The following is a 15,499-nucleotide window of genomic DNA, read 5'->3' on the forward strand; positions in this document are numbered from 1 at the left end:
AGAGGATGCTACCAAGTTGTGAAGACTTCTGAGAATCAGACTATGGTGATCTTATATAGAAATGATGCTAGTTTTTCCTATAAATCTTCTAGTCAAGTATAGACATTTGATCTGATATAATCTGGTGTAACTTGATCTGATATAATGTGATCAGATATCTGATATAATTGAGGGTTGCAGAGCCTTTTCTCTAAATATATGTAAAGATTTTTTAAGAAGTCAAATTTTCTAGCAGCAGTGATTTCCACCAATAATTACTGTCTTATTACTTTGAATCATTAAGATAAATTAAGGCATGCATAAGGAAACAAATTCCAGAGTTATAGAAATGATTAAGATATAATAATCCTTGCAATGACATAATTTTTCATACACTTTAAAATGCAACCAAATTATTTATATTAATGTTTCAGACATGAGTGTTCTCCTTATAGATTTTTATGGGATTGGATGGTGAGGGAACGCGTGCAGAATCATTACATCGTTAAATAAATGGATACTGTTAAATGTGTCAAAATATACAGCACAAAATAATATCTGTCATGACTTTTCAGTTATCTGTGCATGTGACTAGACAGGTATAATTTTCTTCTGCTGAGCTCTGTAACTACAGATGTTAACTCAGCAGAGAGCTTTGATGATTTAATGTAGAATTCTGTGTCAGTGAAGTTTTCTTTCCAGGTGCTAATACTTCTTCTTTTACTGCCTTGGTGTATTGAAGAAGATGTGAAAATAACACTGTCACCTACTGAGTCTCTGTTCACAAGATTCTAATATCCTTTGAAAAGGATTTTGAGAATCCTGCTTCCTATCGCATTGGAAAGTAAGGTAATGATGCTTGCTGTCCTGAAAGCCATTTCTTCTCTTATCATTTGGAAGATGACCTGTTCACAAGCCCTATTCTTAATTCTAAACACTGTCTAATGCTGATGAGTAGACTTAAAGGTTTGACAGGGTCAGTGTGCAAAATTCTCAATACTCACCTTAATGATAAGCAAAATAAAAAATTCACCAAATCAAAATTGATATAATGTTTTCTGAAGGGCCACTTAACAATGTTAAACACACATACACACTCACTCTCTCTCACACACATTTTTTTGTATGCTGAGAATTTCACTTCTGAAGGGGGTAGGAATGCATGTCTGAGGGGAGTAGGAAGATATAGTCTGAAAGGTGCCAAAGCAGTAACATACCGAATAACTAAAAACAAACAAATCACCACAATCTAATTATTCATCAGGAGAGGATTTAATAAACAAAATACACCAAATCCAATGAATTATTAGGTAGCTACTATGAATAATGCTATAGAAGAAAACATGACATGAAACAGTGTCAGCATGCAAGGCCAAAATTTTACAGAAAAATTAGTCATTGGCAAGACCTCCAAACTGCCTATGACAATTCGCAGTAAACACTTATAGGTAATGCAATAAATGCACATTTGCTTCTTAGTCACTGGTTGGAGATTTCTTAAAATTAGTTATATTACTTTTTTCTTAGGTTTTTTCCAACAAATACGGGCTGTTTCTGGCTTGGATGTCTGAGTATTGGATTTCTCAATGCTAAAAATCTCTTACAGGAGCTTGTAGAGTTAAAGTTGCTTGTGTCAAAGACAAGAATATTGCAACTCCATTAAAAAAGTGGAGTGAAAAACTGAATAACAAGTCTTTTTAGGTTAAAATGTGTATTTTATCTATTTGCCCAACAATTCTGTTGAGCATGTACTTTCTTGGGCACCATGGTGGGAACAATACCATGAACACCACCTTCATGGGTCCTTTTCTGTGTTTATCACAGAGGAGCGGATCTCAAAGTGCGGTCAAGGGAAATCTGGAAGGAGGGGTAGGTGGGACCCTGAGAGGCACTACTCTGACAGCTAATGGAATGTGTATGAGAATCCATTTATTTCCTATTATGCCAGATATTAAGGAGATCTGCAAAAATGTAAAATAATGCCAGTTCCTGAGCTCCTGGCAGTGACCATCATTAAGGGATAGAAGCTGACTGCAGCATGGCAGGTGTACGGCAACAGCAGAGGAGGGGGCTTCTGTGTGGCCTAGCTTAGGGGAAGATAAGAAACAATTCCTGTTGTCTTAAACACATTAGAAATATGGCCTTTGGAAGAGGGAAGAGATGGGAAGGTGAGACCCTGTTATGACTTGGGGGTAGGCACATAAACTGTCTGACTTGGTTTTACAGAAAAGGGTGACCCCCCCCCCCATATGCTGGGGGACTTGTGATCATCCAGGGGACTTGAATCATGATGAGTTTGGATTCTGAAAGGAAACCTACATATTTCCTTGGTCCATCTTCTTTATGTAGAAATGAAGGCCAAGAGAAATGAACATTATAGCAGAGTCAGGCTAAAATCTACATCTCCTGAATGATGATCTAGTGCATATCTGGTGAATCCACTTAAATATCACTTGTAAAGTCTCAAGATAATGTCACTGAAAAATCACTTCTACTATTAATAATTGTTGACTGATAATAAGAGTGAATAATCACACCTGCATCTTGCTATTGTCACCCATTAGTTATGAGCTTACTTTTGCTAAATAAATTCATAAACATTTAAAAATTTTCTGTTTAAATTTCTAATACAATACATATTAATAGATATAACCCACATAAACAAAAGCTCTTTGGAAATCCTCAATAATTTTTTTAGTTGTATAAGTTGTTTGAGAACCACTGTCAACGGGTAAGATTAGATGGCTGTGCAACAAAATGTGGTTATCTTTAGGTGGCAAAATGAGAGGTGTCTTTTATTCACTTTTTTAGTTTATCAGTGTTCTTTATATTCCCTAAAAAAAGAAAAAAATGTTATTTTTAATAACCATGGCTTCCTTTGTCTTTCTTATGTGTGTCACAGTGCTTTATCTTATGTATGTCTTACATGTGTCACTGTGCTCTGAACCAATGACTTAATAGCCTTTTAAAAACTCAAATTCACTAAACGAGAAGACTTTGCTGAGCTTTGTTTTGGTGCTTTGTAATTATAAACAAAATATTGGTTTTAAATTATAATAATAGAAAATTTGATTGTTTATAATGGGCCAGGCACTCAATTTTTAATTAATTCTCTTAATTCTCAATTTAACCTTCAGAAAATATTGGTACAGCTTGCCTAAATTATATTACTTTAAAGTGGATTTCCCCACTGCCCAAGTATAACTCACTGAGAAAGAGCTGAAAGCTTTAAGGGTACTGTTTTCCACAGGCCTTTGTAATCGTGAGACAGAGCCTAGTGACATTTGGCTCTTGAAAGCATTTTACAGGTTAAGAGAAACAAGTATAAAATAACCAATGTCTGCTTAGGGTCACGCTAAGTGCTATGACATTTTTCTCTATTCCAGTGGTTCTCAAACTTTTTTTTGTACCTAAGAATCACTTGGGGAAGTTGTCAAAAATACATATTCTCCGGGCCTCAGTCTCAGATACTATGGTTTACCGAGTCTGTGGCAAATTCAGGAATATTCATTTTAACAAGTCTGGCAGGTTAAGTTCCCTGGCAGAGGGGCCCCTCCCACTCCACTGAACCTGATTTCTTAAAGATTTCCAGTGATGTCTTAGAGGTTAAAACCAGTGCCCTCCTCTCATGATCTCCTTGACTTTTTGGTGGCTTCTACCACACTGACCTTGCTTTCTCCTCGTGATCATTCCTCCACTTTCTTCTTTGCCTGACCCTTAAATGAAACCATTCCTCAAAGACCAATGCCCAGCCACTTTACCTTTTCCCTCAGTAAGCCCCATCGCTGGGTAAGCGCGCCTTCATCTATGCAGTATAACTGCTGTGCAGAAGTTTCTGGCATCAAACTTCATGCTCTCTCCTGGTTCCAGCTGCACGTTTCTAACTGCCTCTCAATGCTCCTCAGGCTCCTCAAACACTGGGGCCAAAACGTTCCTTGCCTCTCTACATACTCTCATAAACTAAGCTCAGAAGCTAAATTATCAATCACTCTTTCTGATAGTCAGTCTTGAAGACTTGGAACCTTCTTTACCTGTCTCTCATTCCCAGTATCAAAGCAGTTGCTCAATCTTAGTTCTAGCCATAAAATTCTCCTTACAGTTTTTCATGCTTTTGTTAATGCCCTAATTAAGGTCTTTTAAATATCACCAGTTCCACCTTAAATGGTCCTCTTCCCTTCAACAACCTCCTTGAAAAGCCACTTGAATGATCTGATCAAGTGCATCACTGATTAGATCACCTCTTTGCGCAATGACTCTCAGAGCCTGCAGTGAATCCAGAGGTGTCATTTTTCTGTTGCTCAAGACTATCCACTAAAATCTCCCAACTGGTCTCTTTCCCAAATGTGGCTAGTCTCTCTACCACCCACTACCAGTTCTATCATTCTTTGAGGTCCAATTCATGAGTATCCTAAGTTCCCTAGAAGGAAAGCAAAATAGGCATTGTAGGAGGTTAGTAAGGGAAATACCCTCAACTTCTGTTGTTTAGTTGTATTTAATGGTACAAAAGGATTTCAAATGACTGTTAAGAGTTAATGTTCAAATACCAAACACATATTAATTAGAGGCTTGACGATCTTAAGCAAGCACTCTCAATAATAATAATTATAACAATATTAGTTATTATTGTAGAGACCGCCTATGGAGAATTTACCATGTACTTCAAATACATCACTTTGTATACCGACAACAATTTGTCAGAAACAGAATTGTGACCTTCATTTTATAGATAAAGAAAATGGATTTCCCAGAATTCAGACCAAGATGGCAGAGTAAGAGAACATGGACCTCACCTCTACCCATGAACACATCCAAAATACATCTACATGTGGAACAATTCTCACTGAAAACGAATTGGAAACTGGCAGGAAGACTCCTGTACAGCCAAGGCTGTAAGAAAGATACACACGGAATTGAGTAGGAAGGGAAGAGAAGCATTTGGGTCAGGATCTGTACCCCTGGGAGGGAACTCAGAGGAAAAGAGAGATTAGACAGGCAGAGACCTATCCTGGGAAGTGAGCGATACAAGCCCCAGGTTGGGTGCCCCAGTCCTGAGGTCCTATGTGGGGGAGAAAAGTGCCCTTGGCTGGTTGGAGGACCAGTGGTACCAACAGGAGGGCTGTGGGAAGCCTGGATTCCTCTTGGGAAGAGCACATGCACACTGGCTTTTCCCCCGGCAGGGTGGAGAGAGGTCGATCCTAGCAGTTGCTGGGTTTCTGGCAGCTGCCTCACCACATGCACCCCAGCTCAAGCCCAGCCAATGCTCCAGCCCCACAGACTCCACATCACAGCGCAGCACTGGACCTGGGACAGCCAGGACTAGGGAGAAGACTTGACTGTGGGATGCAGAGGTGACCCGGTGCTGGGGCAGAGCCTGGGTGGGACAGCGGCAGCCACTGGTGGCACTTACTCAAGTGGTGCATCAGAAGCGACCCAGATCTCTGACGGTGGCCACTCCACACTCTGTGTGTGTGTGGTGGCCCCCCATACACACAGAGAGTCCGTGCGTGTCCTGCCTGCCTTGCGGAACATTTCTATGACACGGTGGGGGCAGCAGAGGTCGGGGCAGTGATTGGATGTGAGGGATGAAGGTGACTTGCACCAGAGGCTGTGTCTGAGCAGAGCCATGGGCACCTGCACAGGCAGTGCATCAGACCTCTGTCTGCAGCTGACATGAGCTGAGAGCCTGCATGGGCCCCACCTGCTTTAGCACTTCCCCCTCTGGGGCAAGGGTCCTGGTGCAGGGAGAGGGAAAAACACACACTTAAAGGGAACAGAGCCAGTTCAGGCCGTACCTTCAGAGCTTCTGCTCCAGCAACGTGGGATCAGACCCTGTCCCCGGTAGGACAGTGACAGTCGCTAAGCAGAGGCAAAGCCATGCCTCACGTCCTGTGCAGGCTCTGGTCCCTCCTGCACCAGCCACATCCCCTACCAAGGTGACAGCTGTCTGCACACCCTGAGAAAAGATGTGACTTGCATCTACATCAAATCCAGCTCTTTCACCAAAGGCACTGGGCAAACACAGTCTGTATGGGGATACTCCCACATAAGATCACCCCTTGAAGACCGCAACAGGTAACTTTTACCTAAATTGATAAAGCCTGACAAAGTTAAGCAAAATAAAAGGGCAGGTGAAAAGTTACGACACTGCCCACAAGTGCTGCGCACTGACTGACAGAGAAGACTTAACCTTCAATGTAGCATTGAGTGAGCTCTAAGTTTATGCCGACAACTATTAGAAGTGGATTTAGAGTATTTGGAATGTAAAAGCATATTGTAAATGCATAGGTTGATTGTTGAACATCTGAGTAAGCTTACTGTATAACAGAGTAATTAATTTACTGTCATATACTGATTTACTTCATTAATATCTTGCTGTCTTAAAGCTCTTAAAAGATTATCTCTGATTCCAGTACTTGAGTTTTTAAGATTGTTTAGAGCTTCCTAATAAGAGGGCTCCATCTAGTGGAGCAATTCAATCATTTGGCAAGACAGACAGAAGTAGCAAGGTTAAATCCCTTACACTAAGGCCTACCAGTAGTGACAGTTTCAGAGAGATCATGTTTGCTCTGACATGTACAGTGCTTAGTTTTCACCATGCCTTGATAAAAAGGAAGAAGGTGAAGATGCTACAGACAGAGGTAAGGTACATGCAAGTACGCTGGGATTTGCTATATAAATGCAAGGCATTGACCATCGTCCTAGTAAGATACCAAAGCGGCTCTACTCTGTGGAGTTAAAAACACTAACACAGGAGCACCCTCGCTAAGCTCTGGAAAGAAACAGAGCTTGAAGGTTACTGTTATCCCTAGTAACTAGGACAAAGCCCAATATTGTGCAGGTGCTTAAAAAATGTTTGCTGAAAAAGTTCACATACTTTTATATGGTCAATAAAAATTCTATGGTTGAATAACTTCTAAAAGAACTACACAGTAATACTTCAATTCTATGTGATTCCTTTCCTTCACAGCCTCAATTAGCTGGATATGGGAAGCTCAAAATTTCCTCAGTACATCCACAAAAAAAAAAAAATCAAGGTTTGTCCTTCAAGTGTTCTCATTTATATTCTCTTTCAACAAGCATTCACTGAATACTTCCAACCTGTACCAGTTGCTGATGGTAAAAAAAAAAAGAAAAAGAAAAAGAAAAAAATCACTAATAGCAAAATACTAAGAAATTCCATTAGTTTAGACATATTCAAAATTAAAACCCAAAGTCCACTGCAGATGAGAAGAATCAATTTGGACCGAGAGAAGAGGAAGCAGGTACCTTAGAAGCAAGCACATGAAGAGCAGCAAGATACAACAATTCATGTCCTTTTAACAATGGACAAGGAAGGTAAAATCTGGAAACCCTGAATGAAGTACTGCACTCAAACAGCAGAGCCGCCTGGGGCAATCAGCTCTACAGCACCATAGTGGCCATTAAGAATAAGCACAGTCTTTAATGCATGTTCATGAAGCTTCTTCCAGAAAAAAAGTTCTATTAACTTTTACAAGTCAAAAATACACATTTGAAAAATTTCCACAAACTAACTGTTATCAAAGGAGTCTTTGGTATGCAGAGGGTTATGGCAACTTGTGTCTTTCAGAAAACCTCTTTGTTTAGAACCCTTCCTTTGTGAAGGTTTTAGGGAACAAGGCACCGCTGTAACATTTTGACATGCTAAATGCTGTATACGGTCATGACCACTTCCCCGTGAAGAGACGGCAGAGGTGGATTTGACCATCTGCAGACCTGAGGGGCAGAGCTGTCAAAGATGACCTGCCATGTCAACACAAGGCAACAATGTCACCACTATTTTATGTTTTTTACTTGAAGAGTTTTGAGAACTTACCGCCCAGAAGAAACTGACTTAAGTGAACCAACGTTTTCAAACAGTTGGGCCTTTGCTGCCACGCTGAAAAATAATTTTAAAATACAAGTTTCATTAAAATCCATTAGAAAATCATGCAGCTCAAAGCAAAATTCAGGGTTATCAGTTAACCCAAACAGAAAAATTAGTTAACATTTGTCCCCAAAATTTGACCTGAATTTTAATTGTTTTAAGCTTTAATGTAGAAGAAATTTTTAGATCTAGTCTCTAGCTCACCGAGTACCAGACAGTAATAAACCTATAGCTTCTTCCTCTGGGGATCTTACTGTCTGCATTTTTTGTACCTGAGAAAACCCTGGGAGCAGGAAAAAAGGAACACTTTTTTATTGACTCCCGTGGAGCCACAAGGGAAGAGTCACATCAACAAGACAAAAGAACTGTTTTGTGTTCTGATAGCTAAGACAAAACTAATTCTAAAATTGTTTCATGTATTTTTAAAATATTTGAACACAGTTCCTATAAAGTGAAAAGAGACAACTCTGAAAATATGACCAATAAATAAATTTGTTTCAAATCATGATGAGGGAAAGGCATCTATTTGAAAAGTGAGACTATTGGGTAGAGAGTGAAAAGAATTAAAACTAAGGTACCCTAGATAATTAGAAAAATTCCTATATTTACTAGAAGAGAATATAAAATTCTTTGAATGATTTTTTAAACTAGATATTTAAAAACTATCTTATTTCTTTAAATGACAAACTTTTTTCCCAGAGCTGAGCCATTTGACAATCTGAAGGATCATTTTACACCTAATACAGAACATACAGTCTCTACATTTTAATTTCTACTTTATCAGTAAAAATCACAAAATAGAAGCTCTTCTCTTTCCCCCACAAAGGATAGAGTTTATATTCTCCCATCTTCCTTGACATATTTGGCTTAAAATTTAATTTCCCTTAAGGGCTAGAGCTATACACACCAGAACTAGAGCAGACAGAGTTACAAATATATCTGCCTCTATTGTGGTAGCTGGATTTCTGAACATGAGAGATAACATATGTGAAACGCACTCTGAAACCAAAGGTTCTTGTCAAAGAAAGGGATGTACTAATAAATTTAAGATGCTGTTCCTATGGAAACAGTCTTAGTAAAATGCCTTACTGGACTTACAATGAATAATTAAAATGTCAGGAATACCACCATATTAAAAATGGGCATGGCATAAAAGAAATAGCACAGACTCAAGTTGGAGAACCCTGGCTTACAATCCCAGCTCTGCCACTTACCAGCTGAGTGTGTGTGGACCTTAACTTTCCAGTATTAGTTCTAATCATCTCTAAAACAAGATTTATACTACCTACTGCAGAAGGACACTGTGGACCTTAAAAGAAATAACAATATGCAAGGATGCTCTGTAATACCTCATACAGCATTTGGAAGAGCTCAGCAAAAGTCAGGAAAATAAAATGAAAGGGAGAAAAACCTTCCTCTTTGGTTTCTCTTACTTGCTTTTCCAGTTTCTCATTTTCTCCTCTTTGCCCCCTTTCTGTTCTCATCTATACACCCTACCCTCTCGGCCTTTACACCTCTGGGTCATTTCTTTCAATCAGAAGCACTCCCTCTTGCCTTTCATGTTCCCTGTTCTCTCGGAGTTGTTTAAATCAGTGAGTACGCAGGTAGGGGAGACATACGATGGAGAGGAGAGAAAACCAACCCTCACCAGATGGAAAGCAGCTATATTTCTAACAAAGAGAGGGAGGATCAAGGATATGGGCAGTCCCCACAGCTGAGTGGTGGATGTTTAGCTTTTACAGGAAGGCGTCTAGTTTCAAAACCCCAAACCACTATATTATACATCTGTTTTCATGTCTTTAAATTAAGCCATAGCTCTGCTTCTAAGGAAAGTGCCTGAAGAGTCTCCCCATGAGATTTTATACGTATATCCTAAGCGTACTACCTTTCACATCACTTGTAAAAGAGGACGGGGTCCTGCAGAAGTTGATGGCACCCACTCCACAGATGAGCATTTGGCTGTGGGAACCCTAAGGGTTCTTTTGCACACCCTCAGCCCCTGTATTCCCCGGGAGGCACCGCAAATAGCAAACAAAGGCTCTCTCACTTACACGGAGCCGGGTCGCTGGTAACCATTGCTGGAGGCAGCGTCTAGCCTTAACTTCCTGCACATTTTGGGAGGCAGGTCTGGGTTTGGCGGGGCTTTGGGCGTCTCTTTGGAGCCTATGGAAGTTAAGCTTTGAATGGATCCACTGTAGCTCTTGTTTCCTAAAGAGAAAGCCCAAGAAAACAGGCAAGGTGCTATTAGACAAAATAAGAGCCCTAACACAGTCCATGCGCATAACAAAAGGAGGCATTTTTCTCTGAGCCCAAATGAGAAGGGACAGAATGTTCTTTGAGCACAGCAGCCCATCACTCTGGGAGATCACAGTCTACCGTAATTACAAAAGACATCACCTCACAGAGATGGAAAGATCCAGGAAAAATGTCACAGCATACAGGAGTTTTAAAAACCCTAGCTCAGGAACAAAGCAGTTAAGCATTGTCTGTCCCTTCACTATTAATTTTTCCCTCCTTCACCATGCTGAACAATCCAGCAGGTGACACAGGGACAATGACATCCTGCACAGGCTCCATGCTGGCTTACCTTCCGCTGCAGAGATGGATCTGAGAGAGGAAGCTGAGGCTCTTTTCAGTCCTGAAAGCCCATAAGGCCCTTTCTTGGCCAGGTCTATGGGTGGGGACACATCCCCTGGGCTAGCGACCGAAGTGACACTCTGGCAATCTGATTCTGCATCTGTTTTGGTTGCATCTTCTCTAGAACTTGACTCAGGACTAGTTGTCCAGAGACCAAGACTTTTCTGTCCATTGGAAGGTGATGGGGATGCAATCCAAGGAATCCCTCCAGATTTCTCCCTGGGAGGGCAGGAAGCGGACTTTGTCGTGCTGTTTTGTTCCGAGGAGTGAGAGGAAAGCGACTCGATACTCCCCATGGGTGTGCTGTCCGGGCTGCTGCTATAGGAGTCGCCTGAGCAGGGGCAGGGGTGGGAGAGAAAAGAACAGCGGCTCTCTGTTGAAACCGGCACCCCCAAACCCTTCTGTTCTCCAGCGCTCACATGCTCCGTGGCCACCTGACCCCACTGAAGTGATAGGCCTTTACGTGCTATGGAGGACTGTTCCTCAGTTCTGGAGAAATGCTTTACAATATGCATTTGAACTTGGTGAACGCTTTTTTCAATACTATTCAAGGGAGCTTTTATATGTGCCCTGCCCGTATGAAATAATGTTATTTCTTGAAGCATTAGTGGGCTGACTTGAATTCAGACAAAATTTGCTTCTGAAACAGGACTCACAAGTACGAGAAATAAGATTTCTTGATGATATTAAAGAAATCAATGGAAGGGGGAAATGCTGAGACATATGTCTGCCTTCTTTTACTTTTCTGATCTTAGGTGATTCTGAGTTACAATGGTATCTGAGTCCTCCTTCATTCAAAGGCACCATTAACAGTCAGCTGCAAGTTATAAGCTCCTCACAATTTTTAAGGAAAGGATTTTTCTCCTTTTTCTGCTAAGAATGTAGCAACATAAGAAAACTGGCTATTTTAACTGGCTGTATTTTTTAATGTTTCTACAAGTACGGTATAAGAAAAAAATCAGAGAAACTGTAATAAAGTATTCAAATAGTATATCTAAATTAAACACTGATTGTGGGGAAAATTGGGAGTGTGGGGAGAGGGTTGGGAGTCTAAAATAAAATGAAAATGGCCACAGTTTAACACATGCTTTGGGCTCAAGCTGCCACCCACCTTATGGTGGGACTTGGCTCAGAATAGTAAGTTGGAGATAATGTGTGGTGCAGATTCTCTTTTTATTTCTTTTCTCTCTGTTTCAGACCCTTTGATACCCAAGAGATGATGCTTTAAGAACATAATGTGAAAGGAAGGAAGAAAATGACTGCCTCAGCCAGGCTTTCTCTTGCTTTCTTCTCTACGACTTTGACAACAGGACAAAACCTGCTACGAAGTAGCACCCGATGTACTTAATCACCGTTACAGAGAAAAAGGGCATTGTGCAAACTATTTTTTCCCTTTGTAGCAGGAATGAATTTGCTTGTCCAAGGTACCTTCCAACTATGCTGACAGAGACTATGTAATGTGGCGGGGGGGGCAGGTGTTGGGACGACAGCACCAGTAAGAATATCTTCTATTTCTACCTAAGTACTAATAAGGTATGATAAAGCCGAATTAATGAAGAAGGCATCTCCCTGAGGCCAGTACACTTACTATCGGGTTCTGCCAAGCACGGGGTATACCTCCCTCTGGGCTTCCGGGAACCTGTGGAGAGGCAGATTGCACGTGTCCTTCGGGATCCAGATCGAGACTGAGGCTGAGGAAGAGGGATGCTTGGGTCTGGGGCAGTATGAAAAATCTACATAGAAGAAAAATGGATCGAGGTCAGTAAAAAGGTAAAATTGACATTTTCATCATAAATTGGCTTTGAGAGCTATTAAATAATCTTAGAACTATACGTTACTTCATCAATTGCATGGCAAGAGATGCTTGATACAAAAAATAAATATCCTAGAGCATTTATAACTTTTCCATTTACACTGAGTCATTTGCTTCCTCTGGGTTTTCTTTTTTATTCTTCCCCATTCCCCAACAGTGAAATTCAGATTTTCCAATAATTTTAAGAAATGTGTCAAATATTAACAAATGTCTATGTCAAGACACACTGATTCTTTTTACTATGATATTCTCTTTCACCTTCATGCTGAACATAACCTGAGGGGAAGAGGCTCGTTTTGTACCATTCCCCAGCTGAGCAGCCTCTTGCTTCTCAGGAGAAGGTGCTGGCATGCTGTTGGCCCTGAACTGTCAAGAATAGGACAAGCTGCAGGCAGAGGTCTGAGCACAGCTATAGGACGCAGCCATGCACTCTTGAGTTTTAAGAGCACTTCTTACAGTCTTAGCTAGGTGCCAAGGATATCCTTCTACAGGCACTAGAAAGGAACTGGGGAAGGAGAGAGGCGCTGCCATCCTCTCACAAGGACTAGATCAGACATAAATGGATCACAATGTTTAGACCTTCAATGGCTGAGTTTGCTTAATAATCCAATCAACTTGGCTCTCCCAATTTCTCACTTTTATAGTTATTCTAAGATCTCACTCTTTTAAAGAAAGCCTCCTTAGGGATTGGAATATAGAGAGGGTTTCAAGACTGTTCCCTGATTATTTTCTTTTGTTTTATCTAGAATATTAGCTCTGCTGTATAAGGAGAGTCTAATTCCAAAAAGCTCAAAAAAGTTAAAATAGACTTAACCGCAAAATGATTCTAAAGTATTTTCTGAGTATGAGTAAAAAACTAATTATATAAATACTAAAGAAGAAAATCTTGACACGTAAATAATGTCAAAAGAAAGGAAATCATTTACTTAGAGGATTTTGAGAAGCACTTAAAAACTGAACAAGAGAAAAAGAAAATCAAAGTCCTCATGAAGAAGTAATTTATACAAAATTTACAAGACTGACACCAAATAGGAATCTGAGATCATAATGTGAGGATCATAGATGATACAAATGCAAAATTTCTTCTTAGAAGCCAGATAACATTTTATACTTCCACATGAGAATTCAGTCTACCTTTTCATAGTGCTCTATCAGAATTTCAACCACAATATTCTGAAATTTAATATTCATCATGGCAGCCACAGTTTCTTCCTGTGCTCTCATTAGAGTCGGACCAAATATGACACCAAGGTTTGAGACAGTCATGAGATTTTGCTGGCTGTGTAGTGACACTCTGCAAATAAGAGGAACAAAATATTTTAAGTTATATGTTTAATAATTATTAAATGTTCTCATCCACTAAACTTATGGCATAAAATATAAACATGCCATTACAGGCTAACTTTCCCAAATAGTCAGGTTCAGCTACTCCCAACTGGCACTAGTGGGTATAGTCTAAAAAGATGTAAAAAGTTAACACTGGCCAAAGTAAAACATAATTACAAAGGTTAATCTATTGAAGGAAAAAATCTTGATTTCCTAAATTGAGTTCAATCACCCTAGAGAGATTATTAGCTGTTTGGTATTTCCTACAGTACTATACTTCTTTTAGAACAGATGGTTAAGAGTAGACTGGTTGTCAGTCATAATGGCCATCATTAAAAAGCCTGCAGATAACAAATGCTGGAGAGGGTGTGGAGAAAAGGGAACCCTCCTACACTGTGGGTGGGAGTGTAAGTTGGTATAGCCACTGTGGAAAACAGTATGGAGGTTCCTCAGAAAACTAAAAATAGAATTACCATATGATCCAGCAACCCCATTCTTGGGCATGTAACCAGACAAAACTATAATTCAAAAAGATACATGCACCCTTATGTTCATAGTAGCACTATTCACAATAGCCAAGACATGGAAACAACCTGAATGTCCACTGACGGATGAATGGATAAAGAAGATGTGGTACATATATACAATGGAATACTACTCAGCCATAAAGAAGAATGAAACAATGCCATTTGAAGCAACATGGATGCAACTAGAAATTACAATACTAAGTGAAGTAAGTCAGAAAGAGAAAGAGAAATACCATATGATATCACTTATATGTGGAATCTAAAATATGACACAAATGAACCTATCTATGAAACAGAAACAGAATCATGGACATAGAGAACAGACTGGTGGTTGCCAAGGGGGAGGGGGTTCGGGGAGGGATGGATTGGGAGGTTGGGGTTAGCAGATGTAAGCTTTTATATATAGAATGGATAAACAACAAGGTCTTACTGTAAAGCACAGAGAACTATAGTCAATATCCTGTGATAAACCATAATGGAAAAGAAAATATATATAAAAAGAATGTGTGTGTGTGTGTGTGTGTGTGTGTGTATATATATATGTATAAAACTGAATAACTGTGTTGTACAGCAGTAATTAACACAACATTTTAAATCAACTATACTACTTCAATAAAAAATTTTTTTTTAAAAAGTAAAGAAAAGGAGTAGACTGGTTGTAATTATATTCGGATTCACTAAACATATATTGAGAACCCACTGTCAGGCATTTTCATAGATAATATTGCACTTAATCCTCCCAGGAAGCCAGTTATTTTCTATGGTACAGATTTTTCAAAGAGAAGCTCCTTAAGTAAAAATGATGTACCTGAGGTCACAGCAAATTAGGAACGGAGATTTTGTTTCAAATTGGGTCTCCTGACTTCAAGTCAAGAGTACCCCTGAGCTCCCCACATAAGATGACTGGTTAGGGCATGTTTCCATCTTACTTCCCTTCTATCCATCCACCATCCACCATCCATCCAAAACTTCCCTAAGTGCCTCCCTAGCGCTGAGCACTGGGCTAGGCAAACAGTAAGACAAGGAGATATGGTAGCATCAGTGCTGGCCTGAAAATGAAAATAAAATGAAAGGGCTCTGATACTACTGACCTTAGAAAAGTAATCCCAGTAAACTCTCAAAAATGACTTTGACTAGTTAACTGATTTAATTTGGAAATTGGGTGCATTAATAGGAAACCTCATTTATTTAACCAGTCTCCTAGGTTAACCACTGCCTTTTCTATCTTACTCCCAGCCAGGTTGTTAGAATATAAAGTTCTAGGAAGGAGCACAAGATAATGTTTATATCTGATTGAGTATGCAGACTAACTTCATTCTAGAAACAAAAGTA

General features: G+C 39.9%; 1 protein-coding gene across 1 annotated transcript in view; it reads right to left on the reverse strand.

Annotated features, from left to right (window-relative positions):
* ARHGAP42 (Rho GTPase activating protein 42) overlaps positions 1-15,499 on the reverse strand; it is a 292,266-nt gene that overhangs the window by 7,808 nt on the left and 268,959 nt on the right. Inside the window, exons 18-22 of the mRNA XM_036860862.1 lie at positions 13,449-13,608; positions 12,090-12,234; positions 10,452-10,832; positions 9,916-10,072; positions 7,814-7,876 (exon numbers count right to left, since the gene is read on the reverse strand). Of these exons, the coding sequence (XP_036716757.1) occupies positions 7,814-7,876; positions 9,916-10,072; positions 10,452-10,832; positions 12,090-12,234; positions 13,449-13,608 (906 nt within the window). The remainder of the gene's footprint in view (positions 1-7,813; positions 7,877-9,915; positions 10,073-10,451; positions 10,833-12,089; positions 12,235-13,448; positions 13,609-15,499) is intronic.

The sequence above is a fragment of the Balaenoptera musculus genome, chromosome 8 (genome assembly GCF_009873245.2).
Source record: "Balaenoptera musculus isolate JJ_BM4_2016_0621 chromosome 8, mBalMus1.pri.v3, whole genome shotgun sequence".
NCBI lineage: Eukaryota > Metazoa > Chordata > Mammalia > Artiodactyla > Balaenopteridae > Balaenoptera > Balaenoptera musculus.